Source organism: Leptopilina boulardi, unplaced genomic scaffold (genome assembly GCF_019393585.1).
Source record: "Leptopilina boulardi isolate dan_hultmark-lab unplaced genomic scaffold, ZJU_Lbou_2.1 LbouV2_257, whole genome shotgun sequence".
NCBI lineage: Eukaryota > Metazoa > Arthropoda > Insecta > Hymenoptera > Figitidae > Leptopilina > Leptopilina boulardi.
In genome coordinates this window covers 43,237-65,595 of record NW_026137815.1, presented here as the reverse complement: position 1 = coordinate 65,595, position 22,359 = coordinate 43,237, and the positions used below count along the sequence as shown (strand labels likewise).

Below are 22,359 nucleotides of genomic sequence, written 5' to 3'. Positions count from 1 at the left end.
ACGCAGTGAATCCGCATCGAAGTGTTTAAATATCGATCAGATCTTGACTATAAGGCCACGTGTAACAAAATTTTGTTCCGGAATAGGAAATTCAAATGCGGAAGTTAAATCTATGCATTTTCTAAGGCCAAGGTTGTAAAATCGCATGAATAGCAGAAATAAATTTTCTTAGAAATCTACAATCTAAATATGTTATCTTCTATTTCATTTTGTTCCAGCATGGAAATAAGTCATTTAGAACTTAAATAGTGAAATTTCCTTTGTTTTAAAGAAAAAATTTTATTGATTGATCAACTCAGAAAATCTGATAAATAAAGATTATAAAGAAAGCAATCAAAATCTTGATTGTAAGAAAAAAGGGAAAATAGTAATTTATAAAATTTTTTATTTAATTGAAAAAAAAATATTTTAATAGCCAAATTAAGCCTGTTAAGCAGGTGGTCTAGCAAAATTGGGAATTTGATTTGCAATTCTTATCAGACCTGATTGGTGGGAATTGCGAGACGTCTTCGTTTCGCTGGGTCCAGATCTTCAAGTCCTGGTACTTTGCACCAATGGTCTGGCGTATTTGCCATAAACAGTTGATTAAAGGCACAAAAGCCACAGGGTAAACATGCTGGCAAACAGACCAGCCAAAGTAATTGCTTTTGATAACGACCAAACTCTCCCACAACCGGTAACAAGTCATCGAGATCAAAAGCATCCTAAGATACAAGATTTATCTTCAAAAACCGTTTTCTTATCGATCTTCTACTATTATTTTTTGTCACACTATTAAAAATACTCAAATTCATTTTTATCACATCTTTTGAAAGTAATACAATTTTTTAAAAACATTATTTTCCCCAAACATTTTAGTAATTCCATTAATGAATATTATAAAAATTATTTCCAGTTAATTTAATTTTTTGAAAATAAATTTTTCCAATAATTCAACAGAATTAAAAAAAATTTTTTTTTCAGTGTCTAGTATTTAAATTACACAAAATAAATATTCAATTTTTAACTTTAATAATAAAATAATTTATCTTTTTATGTTGAAATTTGTAAACACAGTAAGCACAGTAAAAATATCTTAATAAAAATTTCCCTTTAATTTATATTTTCCATAAAAAATCATGATTTTTCAAATTAAAAAATTTTTTTAACAAAAATTTTCAAAAATGAGAATTTTAAATAAACCAAAGTTGTGCTCAGTTGTGCTAACCGAGCACAGTAAAAAGTCTTAATAATGTTTTTTCTCAAATGTACATTTTCCATAAAAAATCACACTTTTTGAAATTCAAAAATGAGAATTTTAAATAAACGAAAGTTGTGCTAACCGAGCCCAAGTCAGCACAACTTTTTATTTTTTAAAATTCTCATTTTTAAACATTTTTGTTAATCAAAAAAATTTTTAATTAGATAAATCATGATCTTCCATGGAAAACATTATTTTAGGCCAAAGTTTATGAAGACTTTTTTACTGTGCTCCGCTAGCACAACTAATCACAATTTTTTTTTAATTTTATAAAAAAAAATGTTGATTTTCAATTTTTTTTTCTAAAGTTAAAAATTTTATTTTGAAAAATTTGGATCTGCACAATGTTAAGCTATGTTATTGGAACTCAGCACAAATAAGCACTTTTCAATTTTTAAAGATTGCAGTTTTAGGCCTTATAAAAGATTTTTGAGTTTTTTAGAAAAAATAATAACTAAAAAAAAAATTTTTGCTGCACAATGTAGCACAAACCTAGCACAATTCAGCACAAGTTTTATTTTTTCAAAAAAAATAGTTTGCGGTGCTAACTTCCTGGACATTTAAAATTGGTACATTTAATATTCTATTGAAAATTCCTTAAAAACTGTTTTATTGAAATTTAGTATTCTGACAATTAATTCTAAACATTTTAATACAATAAATAATTGTTTATTCATGAAATTTTGTTAAAATTCAAATTTTAATAAAAAAAATAAAAAGAAAAATGTAAATGAATAGCAATAAGTTTAATACTCACATCATCATCGGCTGCTGCCGTCGAAGAAGATTCCTTGCCATCTGGCGAGGGGGCATCATCCGACGGGTGCATATTTGGAGTCCTCGGCAGTTTTTACAATACCGAAACCTCGGAGAGACCTTAGAAAAACGTCACGTGACATGCATTAGCCCCCTTATAAGTTCTCAATAAAATTGAGTGTAGTGATGATTTATTAAAATCCTCTGGATCGTGATGACGATTCACGGTCTATACAAACAGTATATATGTATAATATCGCCAAGGGATGATTGACGAAATACTAAACTGAAAAACAGGTGGGCCAATAATTGCCCGCCAATGCAAATCTTCTTTTGCAAATCAATTTTTTTTATTGCAATTTCATTTATTTATCTAAATAATCAGCAGTCGATTTCACTATTCGAATGTTACAAATCGCGGCGAATGCAGCATTGCAACGGATATGACAACCGAGCGTCTAAGAAGGGGATAGATAATTCAATTGGGTTAAGGGTACTTTAAGGAGATTAGGGACACTGCTGACACATGATGTTACAGGAACAATTTCAAGCTCGATCGCCAATGACGCACGACAATGTCGCATTTTTCTGATGCAAGAAGTTTATTTTTCGAAAAGTTTACTCACATAAATCTTTAATTTATTTCATATTTAATTAAAGACGTTGAAGCAATTGATGAAAAAAATTAGCAAACATTATTTTTTCAAAATATGAAAAAAAATTTTATTTTTTTTTTTTTGTAAATTTTTAGATGGAGCTCAATTTGATAAGTAAATATAAAGCAAAACACGGAGAAAAATACACATTTCTTGCAGTGGAATTACCGATAGAATTTTACTTTTTTATACATTGAATTCAGCGCCTACCAAAAATTTAACAGGCAAAAAAAATAAAAAGATTTTTTCTGTTTTAAAATAATGTATAAAACCGTAAATTTTTTTTCTATGTTCATCTAATGAAAGTGCTGAAAAAAAATTCATGAAAAAATTATATTCTCTTTTATTCCCAAAAATGAGAATAACCATTTATGAAATGAAAAGAAAAATTTAAATATTAATTTTTCCAGATTAGAGACAGAGAAAATCCTTCTCTTGATTAAAAGAATTAGAATCATGTAACACTAAATAATTTATAGCAAAAATTAAATTTTAAATTTTCCACCTATTTTTCATTCTAAAAACGGATTTATTTTATATTACTTTATAAACTTCTTTTTTCGAAGCATTCGGAAACTTCAAAAAATTCTATTTGTTTGAATTTTTATTTTACATAAACCCATGTAACATCGACTTTACAATTTACCAAATTTCTACTTGACAGAATTTTTATTTAACCAAATTTTTAATTTTTATGTCACCGAACTAAAACCATTCTGCGGCAGATAAATAAAAGTTTAATTTGTCAATAGATACTTTGATCCAAAGAAAATTCTGATAAATAGCAATTTAGCTACATTAATTTTTGCGTCAAATAAAATTCTTGCAAATAGAATATAATAATTTTTTAACAAGAATTAATCTTTTAAATTTTATGAAATTTAAGGATGGTGACTAGTAATATAACTTAAAACTAAAAAAAGGTTTTTAACGCAAACAAAAATATAATAAAAATTAAATTTTCAAAAAATGTTGTAAACTCTAGTTTTAAACTTTTTGGAAAAAATTATGTTGACTCAAAATCTTTCGCCAAACAATGTTTCTTTTCTTTCAGCTCAAAAAAAATTGACATTATTTTTAATTAAACAAAAAAATTATATTATTGTTTAAAGCAATTTTTTCTATAACAAATTCCAAAACTTTCAAAATGAGCACTAAAATTATTTTCGTTTATAACAAATAAAAATTCTTGCATCAGTAATAAAAATTAAATTTGAAAAAAACTAAATTACAAAATACAAAAATAATTGTACTTTAAAACGAAGGTAAATAACTTAATTATAAAAATACAAAAAGTTTTAATTTACAAAAAATACAAAATTATTGAAATGAAAAAAATAAAATGAATACATTTAAAAGATATGAATATTAACAAGGAAAATACTATGGAATTTCAATGAAATATTTTTATTCGAGCGAAGTGATCAGTGATCGCTGATCATTCTTTTGACGAAAGCGTCAGAACTGATTTTACTTTAATTCTTTTCTTTTCTCGTTTATTTTTTTATTCGAACGGAAAGACGTTGACATGCATGCTCTCCTATTCAAGGAAAAAAAATTCATCTTACGGTGTGTGTATTTTCTTGAACGAAAAGACTAGTAGAAGAATTATGGCACTTTCGCTCAGCGATTCGCACTCAAAAATTCGCGGACCTGCATTCAAAAATATATGCCAAAATGCACTCGAATTCTGATTTACAGGAAATTTACATGCTCACCTCAATAATTATGGAATTTATACCGCGTTTTCTTCAACACAAATTCGGAAGTCATTGTACTGAAAAAAAATAGTATTGAATCAAGAAAACCTATGTACTTGACCGTATTTTATACCAATATTTTCTTGATTCAAGAAACTTTTATTAGTTTGAAGTAAATTTTCTTGGATCAAGAAAATATTGGTATAAAATACGGTCAAGTACATAGGTTTTCTTGATTCAATACTATTTTTTGTTTCAATGTGAAACCTCCTTTCAGCTTCATTTTTATTTAATTTATATCATCATCATTATCATATTTTTTCACACTCTTTCTTTCTCTCTCTCTCTCTAATTCTCGTTCTCTTCTTTATCGCATTAAAAAGAGTTACATTTACACGCATATTCGATCGCTCTATCTCGCTGAAATTCATCTTTATTTCTCACTCGTATTCACGCATTTTATTTATTTATTTTTGCTAAAATGTTAAACGGGACTTGGAAATATTTCGCTTGTGCTATGAAAAAAATATTCATATATTTATTTATTATTATCCAATAATTGATTGTTAATTGTGCGATTTGGAATTTCCAAGTGGTTTAGCATTTTTGCTTGTTCTATAGCGGATGTCATTCCCTGATTATTCTATTCTAATTGTACAGTACCGCACATTAATTACAATCAAAAAATTCGAGGTTTTTTTTTTTTTTTTGGTAATTCGAGAAATTTTAATAAATTATTTTCTAATAACTAGATGTGCTTGCAAGAAAAAGACTTTTGTAAAATAAATCACTTTTTGCACCTCGGTCACTTGACATGAAATCTTTTAAATAATGTTAATTATATCAAAATTTAAAAAAAAAATTTTAAAATCATTTCTGTAAAAAATTTAATTAGTAATAACATGAATAAAATGAACATTGAAATGAGATAAAAATCAATACAAGCTATCTTGCGATGATTTTGTTCAGAAAAAGTAATTAAAAATAAAAGTATTTAATTAGTAATCCACCTTGTATACAATCACAAATTTTGTAAAGCATAGCCTAGAAGCAGAAATTGTTATTGTTATCATCATTAATAAAAAAATAATGAAAGACGGTTTACTCACATTCGTACATGGTAGAATAAAAAATTGTGCGTTTGTTCAGTTCCTGGAAATTAAAATTTCAGTCATCGAATTTTTTTTAAACCTATAGAAAGGAATAGATACATTTTTTTATTATTGTCAAGCCCATAAATGAAAATTAAAAATAAAGAGCTGAAAATAAATAAGATTTTTGTCCAATACAATTTTCAAAAGCCAAAATAGAAGAATTTTTTTTGTAATCTAATTTCTTGTAGATATAATGGAAAAAAATGATTTACCTGAATTTTAAGGATCAATTTTAACGATTGGTGCTGTACAATGAAACTTGCCACCATACGAAAAAAATCGTTTAGCCACATATCTTTCTTTTGCGATCACGCACTCTGCAATTAATGCTTTAGAATATTATCTCTCTCAACTCCATAGTACATGGTGATTTATTAAAAACCGGCCATTCTTTGATGACACTCACTTTTCAAATTCTATCAACATTTTTTTTTTTTTTTAAATATATATATATATAAAAGAGAGGAAGCTTTTCAATGGACGACGACGTATCCTCTTTTTTTAATTTTGGCACGGTTCCAAATAGTCCTTCAAATTACAAACCTGATTCTTATTGTATATTTTTTTTATTATATACAAGAAATTCTCAATTTTTTTGGCCTTTGAGATTTCTTGATACTTTTTTTTAAATATATAAATATAAAATTCTTTTTTTTTTGAGCCAATTATATTCGTCACCATTTTTGAAATGCAATTTCAAAAGACGATTTTAATCGGATCTTAATATTTTTATATTTCACGATATAGGTTTTTTTATCGCCAACTTTCGTTAAATTTTGAATATGTTTCGCTTGCTTTAAAAAACTCAATATTTTTTTGTATGTACATATATTCAAAATACTGGCACCAGACTTTATATATATATACACATGGATATGAAATACTAACGATCCAACTTTCAGTAACAAAACGATATCTGGACTTTAAAAGTCATTTTATTTTTATTTCATTAAATTCGTAGTCCTTTCTTTTCTCATTTTAATTACTATTTTATACGTTTAATTTTTAATTAACATCCGAACCTGGCCGGCTTTTAGAATTGCTTTTACATACATACACACACACACACACTTTTGTGTTTAACCAAGACTCCAGAAATTATTCTTATTACTTAAATATGAATATTTTTTTTATAAATAAATACGAAAAATAAACTTTAGACATACGAATTTATTATTCAATTAATTCAAGTTTGAAAAAACTACTAAAATAATATATGAAATTCACAGTATTATGAAACAAAATAAAAATTTAGTTTTTCCATTTTTTCTTTTTGGTTCAAATAAAATCAAAAAACTTGTTATCAATAAAATATCTTAATTAATTTCCTTTAATTTTAACGTTTTCTACAGAACTCTATTTTCAATTTTAAAAAATATAAAAGGATTAATGATTTTTTATTTTTTTCATTATATTGTCACCTTCACTGGACCCAAATACGTGTGTACACCAAGTTTCAATAAAATTCATTAATTTTTGTTGAAAATTTGATGTTTTCTTCTTTTAAACTTAACGCAATTTGAGAATAAAAATTTTCTAATTTTTTTAAAAATTATTATCTAAAATATTCTTTTGTAAAACAAAGTTATAGAAAAAAACGGTACTTTTTCATTTCCTACAAGATACTTTTTCAAAAATTCAAATTTTGAGTACAATATTAAACTTGATTTCATCAATGAGAAAAAAAATTTAAATTATTATACATAGTAAATTTATTAACAATTAAGATAATAAAATAAAATTCTTTTGTTTAATCAGTTTACAAATACTCACAGCCAACTTGCATTAAATTAAAATTATTATTTAAAAACTGATAAGTCTGATGAGAGGATCGCTTATATTTTTCTTAACTTTTCAATTGATAGATTATTCATTTAATCAAAATTTTGGACAAATAAAAATTCATTGAAAGATCATTCTCTAGAAAAGTACAATTTACGAAAAAAGACTTCATATAAAAAAATTAAAAAACACACTTAAATTACTGGTTCAGGATTCATACAGAAATCTGTAATTACAATTCCAGAACTTTTCTACGTTTCCCAGGTCGAATTTCAGAAAAATGTAATTTAATTTTCAAGTCGTATAAATTATTATTTTAAAATTTCCAGTTCAGTAATTAATTATATTCAGTACCTCTTTTTTGATGACGTAAAAACTAGAAACATTTTTCTGTTTTTTCTTAATAACTGATAAAATAAAAACTTTAAACAAATGATACCTTAACGGTAACATTATGTTAATTTTTTTTGTTAGATGTAGGTATTTTTTACAACTAGTAAATAGGACATTTTTTTAAAAATCTAATTGAAAAAATAATATTATTTTTTTATTTAGGTATCTTTTTTGCATAATTACTTTTAGAAAATTAATTTTAAATTTAAAACATGTTTTTTTTACAAAAACTATTTTTTTATTTTAAAAAATAGTTTAAACTTTAAAAATTCCTGGCTCTTTTTCATGATATTAATGATTTTGAGAAACTTTTAAAAATTGCATACCTTTTCCATGATTTCCAGGTTCTGTGATCTGATAGAAGAACGATGAATCTTATCGAATATGGTTTTTTTAATTTTATATTAATTTTAATTATTTTTTTTAAGTAAAAATATTATAAACAAATTATTTCTACTTTCTGAGAGAATGACTCTTAAATAAAAACACGAACAAATGAATTTTTGTCAAATGAAGAATCTTTCAATAAAAAAAAGGGAAAAATATATAATCGATTCTGATTAGATATGTAGGATTGTATTCGGAATGAAATTTTTTAACAATTCTCTTTGTTTATAAATAAAGTAAATTTTTTAAAAATCAAATATATGTAAATTTTGATTTGTTTTTGACAAATGATTTCAAATTGTATCCAGTCTTCTGATTGTAACTATTTTTTAAAAACACAATTTCACTTGAAAATTTATAGAAGATTTTATCTACTTTCGTTGCAAAGAAACTTGGTCGCATAATATTTAAAAAAAAAAAAAAAAGTATATATACAAGAAAGCAAAATTGTTCTCGATAAAATTGAATCGTACATGTATACTAAACGGTATTACTGAAAGTTCCATCGAGATTGGCTTAGTTAAACACAGTTTTTGTATTTATTTTTTCTTTAAAAACACATGTACCCAAGTGTAAAGGCATTCTTTCCTTTTCTCTCATATATATAATCTCATCGAATGCTCAAACGCCACACACAGAATTTTTACTTGCACTCTGGGATTTTTTTTTTGAGATGTCAACCTAAAGCAAGTACCCAATAGATTGTTACTTTCCAAAAAAAAAATAGGAAAGGAAATGAAATATAAATCTCGACATCAATAAGAATGCAAAAATGTGCTATAAATATTAATATAAAAACAAAAAAATATCTAATTGAAAAAGTTCAGCAAACAATTTTGATAGTTTGAATACATTTGCTGATCGAATTTCAATAAAAAAAAAATTCTATTCATTACTAAAAATAAAAATAATACCTTCTCGTATTGTTGAGAATGTAAAAATTCTAAACTCGTAATTAAGTGATTGAATCACATTTTAATATTAGGCCATTGTAAATTTCTCTTTCACTTTTATTTGAGGGACTGATAGTAAAAATGGTTTAAAATAACATTGGGAGCAAAAGTGGGATAAGTGACTTGGGAGCAAAAACGGGTTAAAATGATTAGTGTAATTTATTGATAAATTCATTATATTATCGACTAAAAAATATTAAAAATAGGAAAAAATGCATATTTTATTATAATTAATATTTTTTAATCGATAATATAATGAATTTATCAATAAATTACACGAATCATTTTAACCCGTTTTTGCTCCCAAGTCACTTATCCCACTTTTGCTCCCAATGATATTTTAAATCATTTTTACTATCAGCCTCTCATTTAAGAGTTTAAGAAAAATTGAAAATTTTTTTTGAAATAAAATAATTGACTAGTGCCTTCTTAAGAAAATAAGATTTTCAGTAGGTACGAGGTATAAAGGTTATTTGAATTTCGATTTTTTGCTCTAGAATCGTTAAAATTTTAACCACATAGGGAAAAAAAATTTCTAGTGCTTGATAATATCAATTAAAATAATGTCACGTTAAATTTGTCAAAAAATTTTTCTAAATCTCGTTCAAGTTTATTATATTCTATAATTTTTGTAATTTTTTATATTACAAAAATAAATTTTCAAATTGCAAACTAAATCAGTGAATAATAATAATAATTATAATATTTGTGAGACTTGCAATAAATCTTATGAATTGTATAAAAAATGTATGTCATTATTTTTATTAAAAAAGCCATTAGAGATTTATTTTCCAGAGTGTATTATTAATTAAGAAAAGAAACTTGTAATAATTAAACAAAATTATAGGTCCTGCTCAAGAATTGCAAATAATCAGATTTGTACTTTTTGGTAATAATAAAAAAAAACACACAAGAAAACTACAATACTGCTTTACAACTGTCAAAAAATAAAAATTTTAATATAGAATGAATTTTTGTAGCAAAAATATCTTGGCAGGACTCTTTGGAATGCATCATCATCGCAAACTGGTTATTTTTTTCTTTCTACATTTCAATGAGCAATATGCAACTTACGATTAAATCGGAACGTATTTAAACAGGTACTTATTACATATCTGTTACTTTAGGAAGAGAGGCATGTGGATGAATATTCCGAAATTAAAATTATCAATATATTTACGAAATAAATGAAAAGCAAAAAATCGCGATCATTTTAAAAAAGAAAATTATTAAAAGGCCATTTGATGATCCAAAAAAGAAATTTAATGTCCATTTTCTTTCCGCACAATAGACTGACTTGTCTTACAGTTTTGTTTTCAGTTAAACTTCAACACAATAGCGAATGTAGAAGAAGGAAAAAAGGAAAACACAGTCAAAGTTCCGCAATCGAATTTCCGCTTCTGATTTGGAATGATTTTTGTAACTTGATTTATTGAAATTATTCTTAAACGCATTGGATTATAGTGGCCAATGTAAATTTAAAAAAAAAAAAAAAAAAAAAAAAAAATAGAAAACTTAAAGCGAATTATTAAAAATTATTCATCACGCGCAATCGCTTATAAACAGAAAAAAAAACTTTCATTAGAAAATTTCATAGAAACTTACTCATCAAAAACTTAAAAGATATGACTTCGCTTTTTTTAATAAAAAATAATTTGTCTGAATAATGAACTCTGAGCAGCTTGCTCAACAACTGCAAAGAAAGCTTGGACGAGGTTTTAAATACATCTCTTTCTCTCTTTCTCTCTCTCTCTCTCTCTTTCAATAACACATGCGAGCAAAATAATCGTTTAAATTCAACCAACAGTAACGGACATTCACATACGGAAAAAATTAACATACAGATCATCATCTTCATCATAAACAATCATCGCGCAATATAATTACAACGAAAACTTCGCGTTCCTATTCTCACTAAAAAGATGTCGAACGCAAGGTTCTTGTTTTGTTTTTTTTTTATTCTTAATATTCATCTATTCTCACTTTTCATCTTTACTTAATTTTCATCTATTCTCACTCATCATTTACTTATTCTTCTCACTTGTGCAGTAACAAACGCACTATTCAATTTATCTAGATTGATCATCACTTTTTTGTATAAAAGACATTAGGGGTCAAATATGAACCCTGTATAAAATTTCGTTTAATGAGCGTCGATATTTCAAGTGCGTTTGTTACTAAATGTCCTCATTCGAAGTTTTTTTTTAAACACTACAAAAGCTCTCACTCTTAAACATTGTTGCTCACTTACACATCACACAAACACACAATATTTTCATCATTCTTTCATAATATTCAGTCGTTCTCACTTTCATTTGTAACGACTCACATTCATCGTACACACGCGTGTGCTTTGGCTCTCATCATTCTCTCTTCCTTTCAGAAGATTTATTTTTTTATCACGTGATTCATCGGCCATTGGAGTTTTTATTCCATTGATTACAATGGATATTATCATCAGACACGCAGTTAGAAGACGCAGTCTCGACTTCAAACATACTTCCATTTTAAAAGGACTTTGACAAAGCTGCGTTTTTGGTTCATTCATCGGCAACATCCACTTGCACTCTTCGTCATCCACGGCAGTCGACAGATCCGGCGGGCAGGTGTTTTTTTTTTTTTTTTTGCTTTTTTTTTTTTTTTTTTTTTTTTTGACTATGGGGCTGCCCATCATACCACCGGCTCACTAAACATCGTCGCCAGGGGACACGTGCAGACTCATCATTTCATTGTCATCGCTTTTGGAACTCACGCACATCCATCAACTCGCATCCGCACCATCCAATCTTGTTGTCTTTGCATTGTGTTCGATAGCTTTCTAGTCAAATCAAATCGCATGACAGTACAACTGTGGGGTGATCTGTAAACAATAAAAGCGGGCCAATTAACATTAACCGTCTTTAATTTTTTTTTCAAGAAATTTTTCGTTGTACTTGGACTTTCATTTTTAAGAATTATATCAACATTCTTCTTTTTTTTAAATAAAATAATATATTTTTTAAATACAAATACCCTTCACCAATAAGGAAATATTTAAATTTTGAAAACCAATAATGTAGAATGTAAGTTTATTTTTCAACTTTTAGAAAAATGACTTCAAAAGAAGTGAATTATTTCGAAAGATTAATAATATAAAAAAGAACTTTTTACGTTTAAATCTATACAGTTCAACTCTATACTTATATCATCTCAAAATTTTAAAAATTGAAAACTAAAATTTATTTGTAAGAATATTTTATATATTCTATTATTTCGACTGAGATATAAACAATTTTTTCCTATATCTAATCTTTGAAACTAAATGTTTTACCAAAATTTAGTTTTTTTATATTCTTAGGAAAAAAAATTTTTTTTTTAAAAATTATTTTACAATGCAGCAGGTATTTACCACACATACTTTTAAGACAGTAAACCTGCAAATTTTCACATTTATAAACAATTTTACATAATACTGAAAACTTAGTGCTAATTTTTGGAAATTCAAACTTACCTCAGTAGATTAAGGTGTCTACTATTTTTGATGGACCAATTTCCCGGTTCTCTTTACATTAAAAAAGTTACAATGTTTGATTTTAATTGTTCTTAAAAAGAATTTTCATTTATTTTATTCAATGATATAAAAATAATCAAATAAATATGAAAATGAAAACATTTCATAAATATAAAAAAATGTATCTAATACAAATTTTTCAATGATAGATTCTTCAGTTCATTAAATTTTTATTTAATAAGGGGGAGGGGGGGGGGAATTATGAACTTTTTTTTAAAAAAATTTTATCGAGTATGACTTATGGAAATTATATTATTGCACGTTAATTAGAATTTCAGTAAAGTTTTTGAGGGAAAAACTCTCAAGATTTGATTTTCTAAAATTAAATAAAATGAACAAAAATAAATTTAAATTATTTTAAACTTAACATTTTTTCATATCAACTAATATAACTTTAATATCAACTCTATTTTTCATAAAAAAAGGGGAATTAAAAAAAAAATTTAAGGCGTCCGGAAAATGAATTGATCTAAATAGCAATTTTTTTAATAAGAATTCTGCTAAGTGTAAATTCGTTTATAATAAAAAATTTATAAATAAAAATTCGGATAAGTAGAAATTTGATTAAATATAAAAATTATGGAATGGAAATTCAATTTATTATAAATTTCATCAAATGAAAATTCAGTGAACTAGGTAATTCATTATTTAATTTGAATTGATTTTTTTAAATTCACGTTTTATATTGTACTGATTGGTACATATCGCTTTTGATGATTATCGAAAATGTCTAAAAAAAATTTGCATTATTTAAATTGAAATAAATTTTTTAATTATTAACTGAAATTTTCACGTTAGTCCCAAAACTATGTTCGAGAATATCTTCTTTTGCAAAAGACAAGAGATTTTCAGTATTAACTTTTTGTAAAGACTGTCGCTAGACAACTAGCTTAATAAGCTACAAAATAATTTGCTTCTGTAGAATTTAACAATTCACAACTAAATCAAGCCGAACTGTATTTCTTAAACGTAAACCATTTTTTTTAATAGCCATGAACAATCCATTCAGATTAATAATTTTATTTTAATTAAAAGCATTGTATTCTTTCATTTCAATCGTTGCAAAATTCGGATTTATATTTTTATTGATTAATGAGTATCGAAATTTAATATTTAAATTTAAATGAATTAAAATTATAAAATTGTTAAAATTTATATAAAATTGAAAGCCATTTAATTTTTTAAATCGATTTTCTCTTTCTTCCTTTGCTAGAAATCAGATTTCCTTTGAAAATTTACCCGTTTTTTGAAGCCCAACCCTCGTAGTTTTTTTTGCTTTACTTTCAACACACTCGTTTCTTTCACTCTTTCTTTCCCCCTAATTCAACCTCCCTCTGTCATGCTAACTCACGTTTCAATACTTTCTTTCTCAACTCAATTCTTTGCAATCTCATAGTGTCTCATTTATTTATTTTGGAAGGAGGAAGTGCATTCAATACTTAACCGACCTAACCAACCTTTGTTCTCCTATGTCGCATTGTTACCGAGTCTCCCGTTTAATTATCTGCGACGCTTATATAAATGTCACGTTCTTCATGCGATAACAAACGGCGATATACCTGATAAAGTTCACTTACCAAAGAGAAAAAAATATATAATTTTACAATCAGACGATAACTTGTGTAAAAAAAAAAAATTTCCAATCATATAAGTAGAGAGAATTTAAAGAGAATGCGATAAAATTTAAAATAATACATTTTTAAGAGGTAACACCACTAAAGAATTTTTTTTAAAATCGTTTTTTAGTTTTTGCTTAAATTATAGTTCAGAGCTTTAAAAATAAGTAACTCCATAGATAAAAAATAGGGCGCAATTTTTTTTCTTTTATTAAAATTGGCAGGATTTCTAAAAAAATTTCATTTCAAAATTTCTTGATATTTCCCTGATTAATGAATTTATTTGGATTATTTAAAGATAGTAAAATTTTAATATGTAATTTGTACGTCGGTGAAGTTTACAACGTTTATGATCAACGATTGAAAAAAAAACATTTTTCTCTCAAAAAATACTAACTAATTTTTTGCCTACAATTTTTTTTCAAAAAAATATTGATCAAGAAACGTTGTAAAATTTTTTTTAGATCAAAAATAATAATTTTTTTTCTCAATCGTTGATCATAAACGTTGTGAACTTCACCGACGTTAATTTGTTCAGTTTACCCTGACTTGTGGTAAACTTGAATTTAAGAAGGAATGGGGTGGACAGTCCAATTTCATATTTTCTTATTTTTAAATCAAACAGTGATTAATAATTAAAAAATGTCTTAGTGAAAATGAAAACAATTTTATTTTTGCTATTTTGAACAGGAATTGTTTCTTATTCTAAGAAATTTTTATTCTTCATCCAGTGGCAACTTCTTTTAATGGTTCAAAGTGTGAAAAATAAAATTGTTTAAATTTTCTCTAAAATAGTTTTTAATTATTTAATCACTATTTTATTTAAAAATAAGAAAATATTTTTGATTTGACTATCTATCTGATTCCTTCTTAACCGATTATCGAAAGCGCTGTTCTAAATAAGCTCTGACGTAGATTAGAAAAAGAACACAAAAGAAAAAAAATTGTATTCTAAAGTGGTGTTACCTTTTCACTTACTTTAAATGTTAATTATATTTTTATATTATTAAAAAAAACAATTTATTATTTCAAAAGTTAATTTTTTTTGAACAAATTGAATGTATAGTATAAAAAAAAGGTTTGTTGTTAAAATTAATTCAGGTCTGAAAGAGGTAATTTCCAATTCCAAACATAGTTTTGAGGAAAAGTCGTTTTTTTTTGTTTTAAAAAAAAATCAAGTCTGACATGGTTAAAAATGATTTTGCGTGACATCATTTATCGTCTGAATGTAAGAGTATGAATAAATGGGAAAAAATAAGTGGAAAAGTAAAAATTGTGATTGTTGAAAAACTTACCAACTAGATGTAGCGCTTGCGACGTTCTTCACTCTGCGGATTTCTTTGGTGGCCCAAAGTGAAAGGGTTTTCGTTTTACTGGTGCGAGATTTTTTACCTTTGGTCAGCAATGCAGTAATGGCTTCAGTTTCAACCATTGGCAACATTTTGGTTCCATAAACCCTGATAAGATCACCGATAAGACCACACGCAGCGGCAATATTACCATCCGAATGATCGACATCCTGGGCTATTGTTGTAATGAAGTGTATAATGAATGGCACGTGTGGCTCAAGCAACATAATATCAGGACTAATGTTACTCTCATCTTCTCCCCGCAATCCTTGAAGAATGCCAGTGTAAGCCTCCACGACTCCTTCTCTCAACTCATTTAGATAATCAATCATATCATAATCGTTCTTGTCAACTTGAGCCTGAGAGGCTTGAGCCAATGTCTGCAGTACAACTTCCAGATACTTTTTGAATTCCTGTCCAATACTGAAGGCAATATCGCCAAAGACTGAGAGAATTTGTGGCTTGACTGATCGATGAACAGTGTTGTTTCCAAGATTCTCCAAAAGTAATGTCATAATCTCGTCGCAATAGGGTATCATTTTACTCTTGACAGCACGACAAATGTCACCAGTGACACCGACGGCCGCACAGCACACCTGATACTCGGAGTAATTCTTGAGGCCAAGGAATAGGAATGGTTTAAAAGCGTCCATGTATTTGAGGAAACCATCGCCAAGGACTTCGACTAAAGTCGACACAGCCATCAGTGCGTCTTCCTGAACGCTGCCCGATTTGCAAGAATTGGAATTGAACATCGACAAAAGGGCTCCCATGATGGGGTCTGAAATTTGCGGTGCATCATCGGGACTGACTTTCCTCAAGACTGATTGTAGAGTTGCGCACAATAGTGACTGTAAATCGTTGTACTGAGCACGATCAGAATGATTCTGAATATGCGTTTCCATTTGCAGAACCTGCTGCAATCTTTCGAGGATCACCATTGTTGTTTTCTGTACAGTGACATAACAATCGCGTGGAGAATTTTTCACCATTTCCATGAGCGCTTCATAAGCGGCTGACCTGAGATTAGCCTGTGCTCCATCTGGACGATCTGTGGTCTCCAAAAGTCTTTGAATAATATAGTCAAAATATTGAGACATACAGTAAGTTTCGGGTGTTCCAGTTTCTTCCGCTGTTTCAGCAGCTTCATAACTTGCCTCCGCGAGTCCTGAGAAAGCCCAGCAGACATTTGCGGCCACTCTAGGCTCGGCCTTGAGTCCGTTTACAAATGACTCTAGCAGAGGTTTTAGATACGTTTGGTTGATCGCTGCATCTGGAATGACTTCACAAATTCTACCAAAGGTCCACGCGGCTGTGTCCCTCACGACCACACTGTTATCGTACATCAATTCTATTAATGTTGGCATTGCTTGCTCGGTGAGTGGCTTCAGAGTAGTGGACTCAAGACCACCAAGAATTGATCCAAAGGTCATAAGAGCTGCATCTCGATATCGCCAATCTGGATTTTTTATGTTATCTTTTATGAATGGAAGAACGTGTGGTACAATAGCTTCTTCGCAGCAAGAAGCTAATAGCATTAAACAGACTCCGGCTGATTTTGATGGATTCCAATCGTCTTCGTCGTCGCATTCCTCTTGTTTTGTTAATTTTTCCATAAGCACTGGTACCAAATATTGCAAAGCACCCTTTGCATAATGCTTGGAAACCTTAGCTGGAGGTTGTCCCACCTCATTCGCCTCTCCTTCCTCCATTGACAAGTCTACTTCTTCCTCGGATATGTTCGACCAGAATTCAATTCCTTGAAGCGATACTTCATCAATATCGGATTTCATTGCCTCCAAGGTTATCTGCTCGTAAAAGAAAAAATATAGATATGAGAACAATTATTTTCAAATTTCAGTTTAATTTCCTTCATATTTTTTATTTAATATACTACATTTTCACGAAGCTGAAGTACGCAACGTTTATGATAAACGATTTTTAAAGAAATAATTTTTTAAAATGAAAAATTCTATAATTTTTTGCTTAAAAAATATTTCTTGTAGTTTTCATTAATCAACAAATTATAAAAAAATATTTTTTAGGCAAAAAATTATAAAAATTTTCATTTTAAAAAACTGTTTCTTTAAAAATCGTTTATCATAAACGTTGCGTACTTCAGCTTCGTACATTTTCAGGCTTCGAATCGACTTTAAGACACAAAAAAAGTCGTTTTAGTCAAAAATGATTCAAAAAAATTATTTAAATCTCTTTTTGATACAATTACTGGTAAAGATGGATATTTAAATAATTATTAATTAAATTTTTACAGTATTAGTTTTAATTTCTCATATTTGTTTAAATAATCGATTTTTATAAAGTTAAACATTTTTTTAAATATATAAATAACATAAGCATTTAGTTTAATAAGCCGGAGTTGGTGAAACTGACCCTTAATGGTTAAAAAAAACTTCAAAAAAATTAAATTTTACAGATTTTTAAATTAAATTTTTTTTAAGGACAATTCAGTTTTTGAGTTTTTATTTGAAACTTTTTTAAATAATTAGATTTTTAAAGAAATATTAAAATTTTTTTTAAATAATTGGATTTTGGAAGAGTTGAAATCTTTAGAAATAATTGAATTTCAACAGATTTTGTTAAACTTCAAACAATTGAAAATAATTTATCAAATATTTTTAGATAATAATTTTTTAAAAGTAAAATAAGTTTTCAAAGATTTTCAATTGAGATTTTTGAAAATAATTGAATTTCAAGTGATTTGTAATTGAAATTTTTGATGATTTCTGTTGCTGAAGAATTTATTAAAATTTACAGACAAAAATTGAACTTTACAAATTCAATTCCGTAAAATTTACATGATTTGATGAATCAAAATGAAATTCTAGATTTTTCAGGTTTTGTAGAAACCATGTAGCAGTGGTTCGTGAATCGTGATATTTATATAAAAATAGATTAAGTACCTACCTATTGGATCAAAATTTAGAAATTAAAAATAATATCAAATAAGTTTATTGCTACAAGTTTGACTTTACAGATGCGCATTAATTAAATTAATTATAAAAAATAGGCCGCGTGAAAGTAATTAAAGCACAGACACTAACTCAAGCGCGCAGCAATAAAAGCATTTGATATCATTTCTAATAGCTTAAATTTATTTAAATAATATATTTTTATGGAATTTTAACTTTTTGCATAAATATCTAAATAACACAAACTACTAGTTTGATAAATCTTAAAACCCTGTCCTTCAATATAAATATCGTATTTTTTAAATATGATGATATTTGATTTTTAGAAGACAAATAAATTTTGTCATTTATTATTTCCACAGAAGAAAACCTTGTCATCGTTCGAAATATTTTTTTTTTTTTAAATGTGTTAAATAAACTTTTCTCCAGAAAAAAATATACTATATAAATTTCTGATCAATTGTCCAGTTGTGTGTTTGTATGTGGGGATTCCAGATTTTTCTGAACACGATAACTTGAAAACGTTTCAACGAATTTCAATAAAATTTAATAGGTTTATTTAACGCAACTTTTAATTAAAAAAAAATGAAAAATTCAATTTTTTTTTTATTAAAACTTATAATATATATAATTAAACTTATAATTTAATTGACTTGTGTTGTACTTCAGAACGATCAAAAAGACAAAGTTTCCTCTTGAGGATCAAATTCTTTACTGATCGCAATTTCTGTTATGAAGAACCTCGATTTTGTTTTTTGACTTTGACGTTATATTATATTTATATTATCTTTAAATTGAGAGTGCAATATGAGTTAGCGCGATATAAAAACCTGTCATATCGCAACAAAACCTTGTATCTTTAATGATTTTATTCATAATAACAATATTAATAATTTTATTAGTTTTAAAAAATATTTAGTTTTTTTTTTAAATTATGTTAAACATAGACAAAAAAATTTATGTCGTTTGCAAAAAAGTTAATTACTTTCAAAAGATATTCAGTTCGTACATTTTTTTTTTAATCCTTTGAGGACAAGTGTTGCTTTCAGGCAACATGAACATTTTTTAAAAAAATATATTCAGATATATTATTATTATATGTTGAAAATATGTTCTTTTTGAAATACTTACGGGAAAGAGAGCAACACTCATATACGGTTCCATGTAGTGGTAGTACAAAGACATAATCTTAACAAGACATTGTAACGCAGCAACTCTGACTTGTGTATTTGGGGATAGAGTAGCATCACATACTACTTCCATGATAAAATTTCTTTCAGTCTGTAATATAAAAATTTAAATGTAAGTAATCAATCTGATTAAAAAAAATAAAATATCATGAATGATAAATGGAAAGAAACGAACCTCTATTTCAAAATTTCCTTTGGTAAACTCGAGAGAATTAAAAAGTGCTCTCGTTGCCGCAAGTCGTACATGATTCGATGTGTTGGAACTCTTCATTCCATGAATAATAGCTGTCAATATTTGGTTCGATTGCGCTATAAGCACTTCGCTTTCAATTTCTTGACAAATATAACCGATGGTCTCTAGTGTCGCCTCCTTCACCATTTCTGTGCTATTTAATTTTGTCACATTCTCAACCAGATATGGAATAAGATCGTTCCATTCTCTAACTGGAAGTTCAGCAACAGCAACATAAGCAATGCACTGAGCCGCTGAACTTGGCCTATTGTTTTCTGTTCCAAGTGCTCCTAAAATCTATTTAAAAAAAAACCAAACAAAATTATTCAAGCATAATTTTCAGAAAAAAAATTAGGACGCAGGTAATTTTTCACTTACGTTGGTTTTGATAAATTCCCTTTTATCTGCGGGGATGGCGAGCCATCGTTGCTGATATTGAGATTTACGAGTCAAATCTTTTGACGTCAATTGATTTTTAAGTTGTAAACCTGCTGCCATTCGTGCAACAGCACTTGCAGCAGGTGTAACGAGCACGCCGCTAAGCCGTTGAACGAATTCATTCTGTAAAAAAAATAAAAACATTTTTAAAATACATTTTTCATTACAAGATATTTGATATTCAAATTTTTAAACTCACGAAATTCGTAACAGCTGCTTGTTCCAGAAAACTTTGTGCTGCTTCAAGTTCATTTTTATCTAGAAAAAATGGAGGAAAAAAATTTAAATCTTACTAATATATAATAACAATATTCATTCTTCTTTCACTTTATGTTTACAACGTCAAAAAAATTGATTTTTTTTTTAAATTCTACGTTTTCTAAAAATTGCTGTTGAAAAATTATTAAATCTATTCTCGCAATTAAAACTAATTAATCAAACGATTCAAAATTTAAAACATTAATTTGTGAAAAAATAATGAAATAAATATATAATTTAAAATGTTTTCATCTTATTCTAAATAGTAAATTTAAATATTTGAGTTTTATAAAAAAAAATATGCTGTATATTTTTAATACAATTTTATATTAAATTTATCATCAAATTAAAATATATATATATATATAAAGTAAACTTTTTTTTACGTTTTCAAAGTATTTCATGTTTACAAATTTATTTTTACATTTACAAGTGCTTAATTTCATTTCAAAGAAGATTAGTTTGAGAATCAATAATATTTCTCGTAAAAATGTCCGTTAAAAGACTTGGAATATTTACAATTTTTATTGCCTTGTAAAAAATAAAATATTGTATATTTAAAATAGTAATATGCAATTTTATCAATCTTTTAGAAGCATATGTGGAAAAATGAAACTATTTTTCTTCTGAGATATTAGGAATTGCATCTCAAACAGACGGGATTCATAATTGAACTTCCAACTCTTTCTCTCAGATTCTAATTTATATACCATGAATGGTCTATCATTGTATTTGTAGCAAGTATTTTTTTCACAAGATTCATATTAATCTCAAAGCAGGATGAAGAAATTGAAATAAAGCAATTTATAGGTTAAACGTGAAACATGCACGCGGTGATTTTTCAATGCCGGCGAGGGTGTATGTCGAAAAGTACAGAATGGAGGGCTGTCAATAGTTTTACTGTTTAAGAGTGAGCCCTTAGCAACAGTCAATTTTTCGGATGATATTCTCTGCGTAAATTGCAATCATGTACTGAAATTATTGAAATATCAGTTTCCGTCAAGTATTTAGCGATAAGAGGGAAAAGATTGACGCAACAGCAAACTTCATGTCAGCGAGACGAAGCGTTAGTTAAGCGGGAAGAGATTGATCATGGCCGTGAAATGATATTTTTCAAAATATCGCAAAAAATGATAAAAATCAAGACACAATGAATGATGGAAGGAGGAAAAATATAAGTATTTTCCAGAAAATTAAGAATTAATGCAAGATTAAATGTAAAAATTCATGCATCGTGATCGGGTTATCTCGACGCGATGTCGAAGCAAGGTCTTACCTGGCGAAACAGTCTTTTCGAGGACCTGAATCAATTGCAAAGTTGTCGAATCCATCTGCATTTTTTTGTCAATTAAAAGCCCTTGGCACTCGGTGTAAAAAGTGTAATTTTATGCGTATTACAATACGTTAATGGACTCGTCGCGACCGGCAGATGCCCACATGTAGCCACTGAACTACTCGAGGTGTACCCCCTTCCCACTTCCTACTGACTTCCTTCCCCGGTCGTCGCGTGCCGCGTAGGGATATATCGTTCGTTGGCAACCAAGGGCAACTTGAAAATGCTTTGAGACAGCGCCAAATTGAAGGACAAACGTAAAACGAAAAACTATCACCCAAATGAAAGCTAATCAATCGAAAAATTATTAGTTTATATCAGAGAATTTTTTAATTAGATAAATTAGTAGAAATTGTTCAAATTTCTGACAACTATTCAAATCTTCCAATGATTTGTGAGCACGTTTGGAACTATTTTTCGCATAAAACGCCCGCCACGCTGA

The 22,359-nt window shown here is 27.5% G+C and overlaps 2 protein-coding genes across 4 annotated transcripts in view; both read right to left on the bottom strand.

The window, feature by feature from the left end:
- The window catches only part of LOC127280906 (carcinine transporter), a 9,039-nt gene extending 6,924 nt beyond the window's left edge, over positions 1-2,115 (bottom strand). Inside the window, exons 1-2 of the mRNA XM_051304249.1 lie at positions 1,998-2,115; positions 483-704 (exon numbers count right to left, since the gene is read on the bottom strand). Of these exons, the coding sequence (XP_051160206.1) occupies positions 483-704; positions 1,998-2,069 (294 nt within the window). The 5' untranslated portion in view covers positions 2,070-2,115. The remainder of the gene's footprint in view (positions 1-482; positions 705-1,997) is intronic.
- LOC127280900 (importin subunit beta-1) lies at positions 2,004-22,359 on the bottom strand. 3 transcript variants are annotated; one of them, XM_051304214.1, is made up of 7 exons: positions 21,861-22,359; positions 20,526-20,584; positions 20,267-20,449; positions 19,832-20,185; positions 19,598-19,747; positions 15,483-17,344; positions 2,004-2,116 (listed from the first exon to the last, which is right to left on the bottom strand). In XM_051304214.1, the coding sequence occupies exons 1-7, from the start codon at positions 21,919-21,921 to the stop codon at positions 2,053-2,055; spliced, it is 2,733 nt and encodes a 910-aa protein (XP_051160171.1). In that variant the 5' UTR covers positions 21,922-22,359; the 3' UTR covers positions 2,004-2,052. The 3 variants fall into 3 exon arrangements, with proteins under 3 accessions (XP_051160171.1, XP_051160173.1, XP_051160172.1); XM_051304216.1 differs by lacking the exon at positions 2,004-2,116 and adding an exon at positions 11,324-11,881 and having other exon boundaries at positions 21,861-22,358; XM_051304215.1 differs by lacking the exon at positions 2,004-2,116 and having other exon boundaries at positions 15,479-17,344.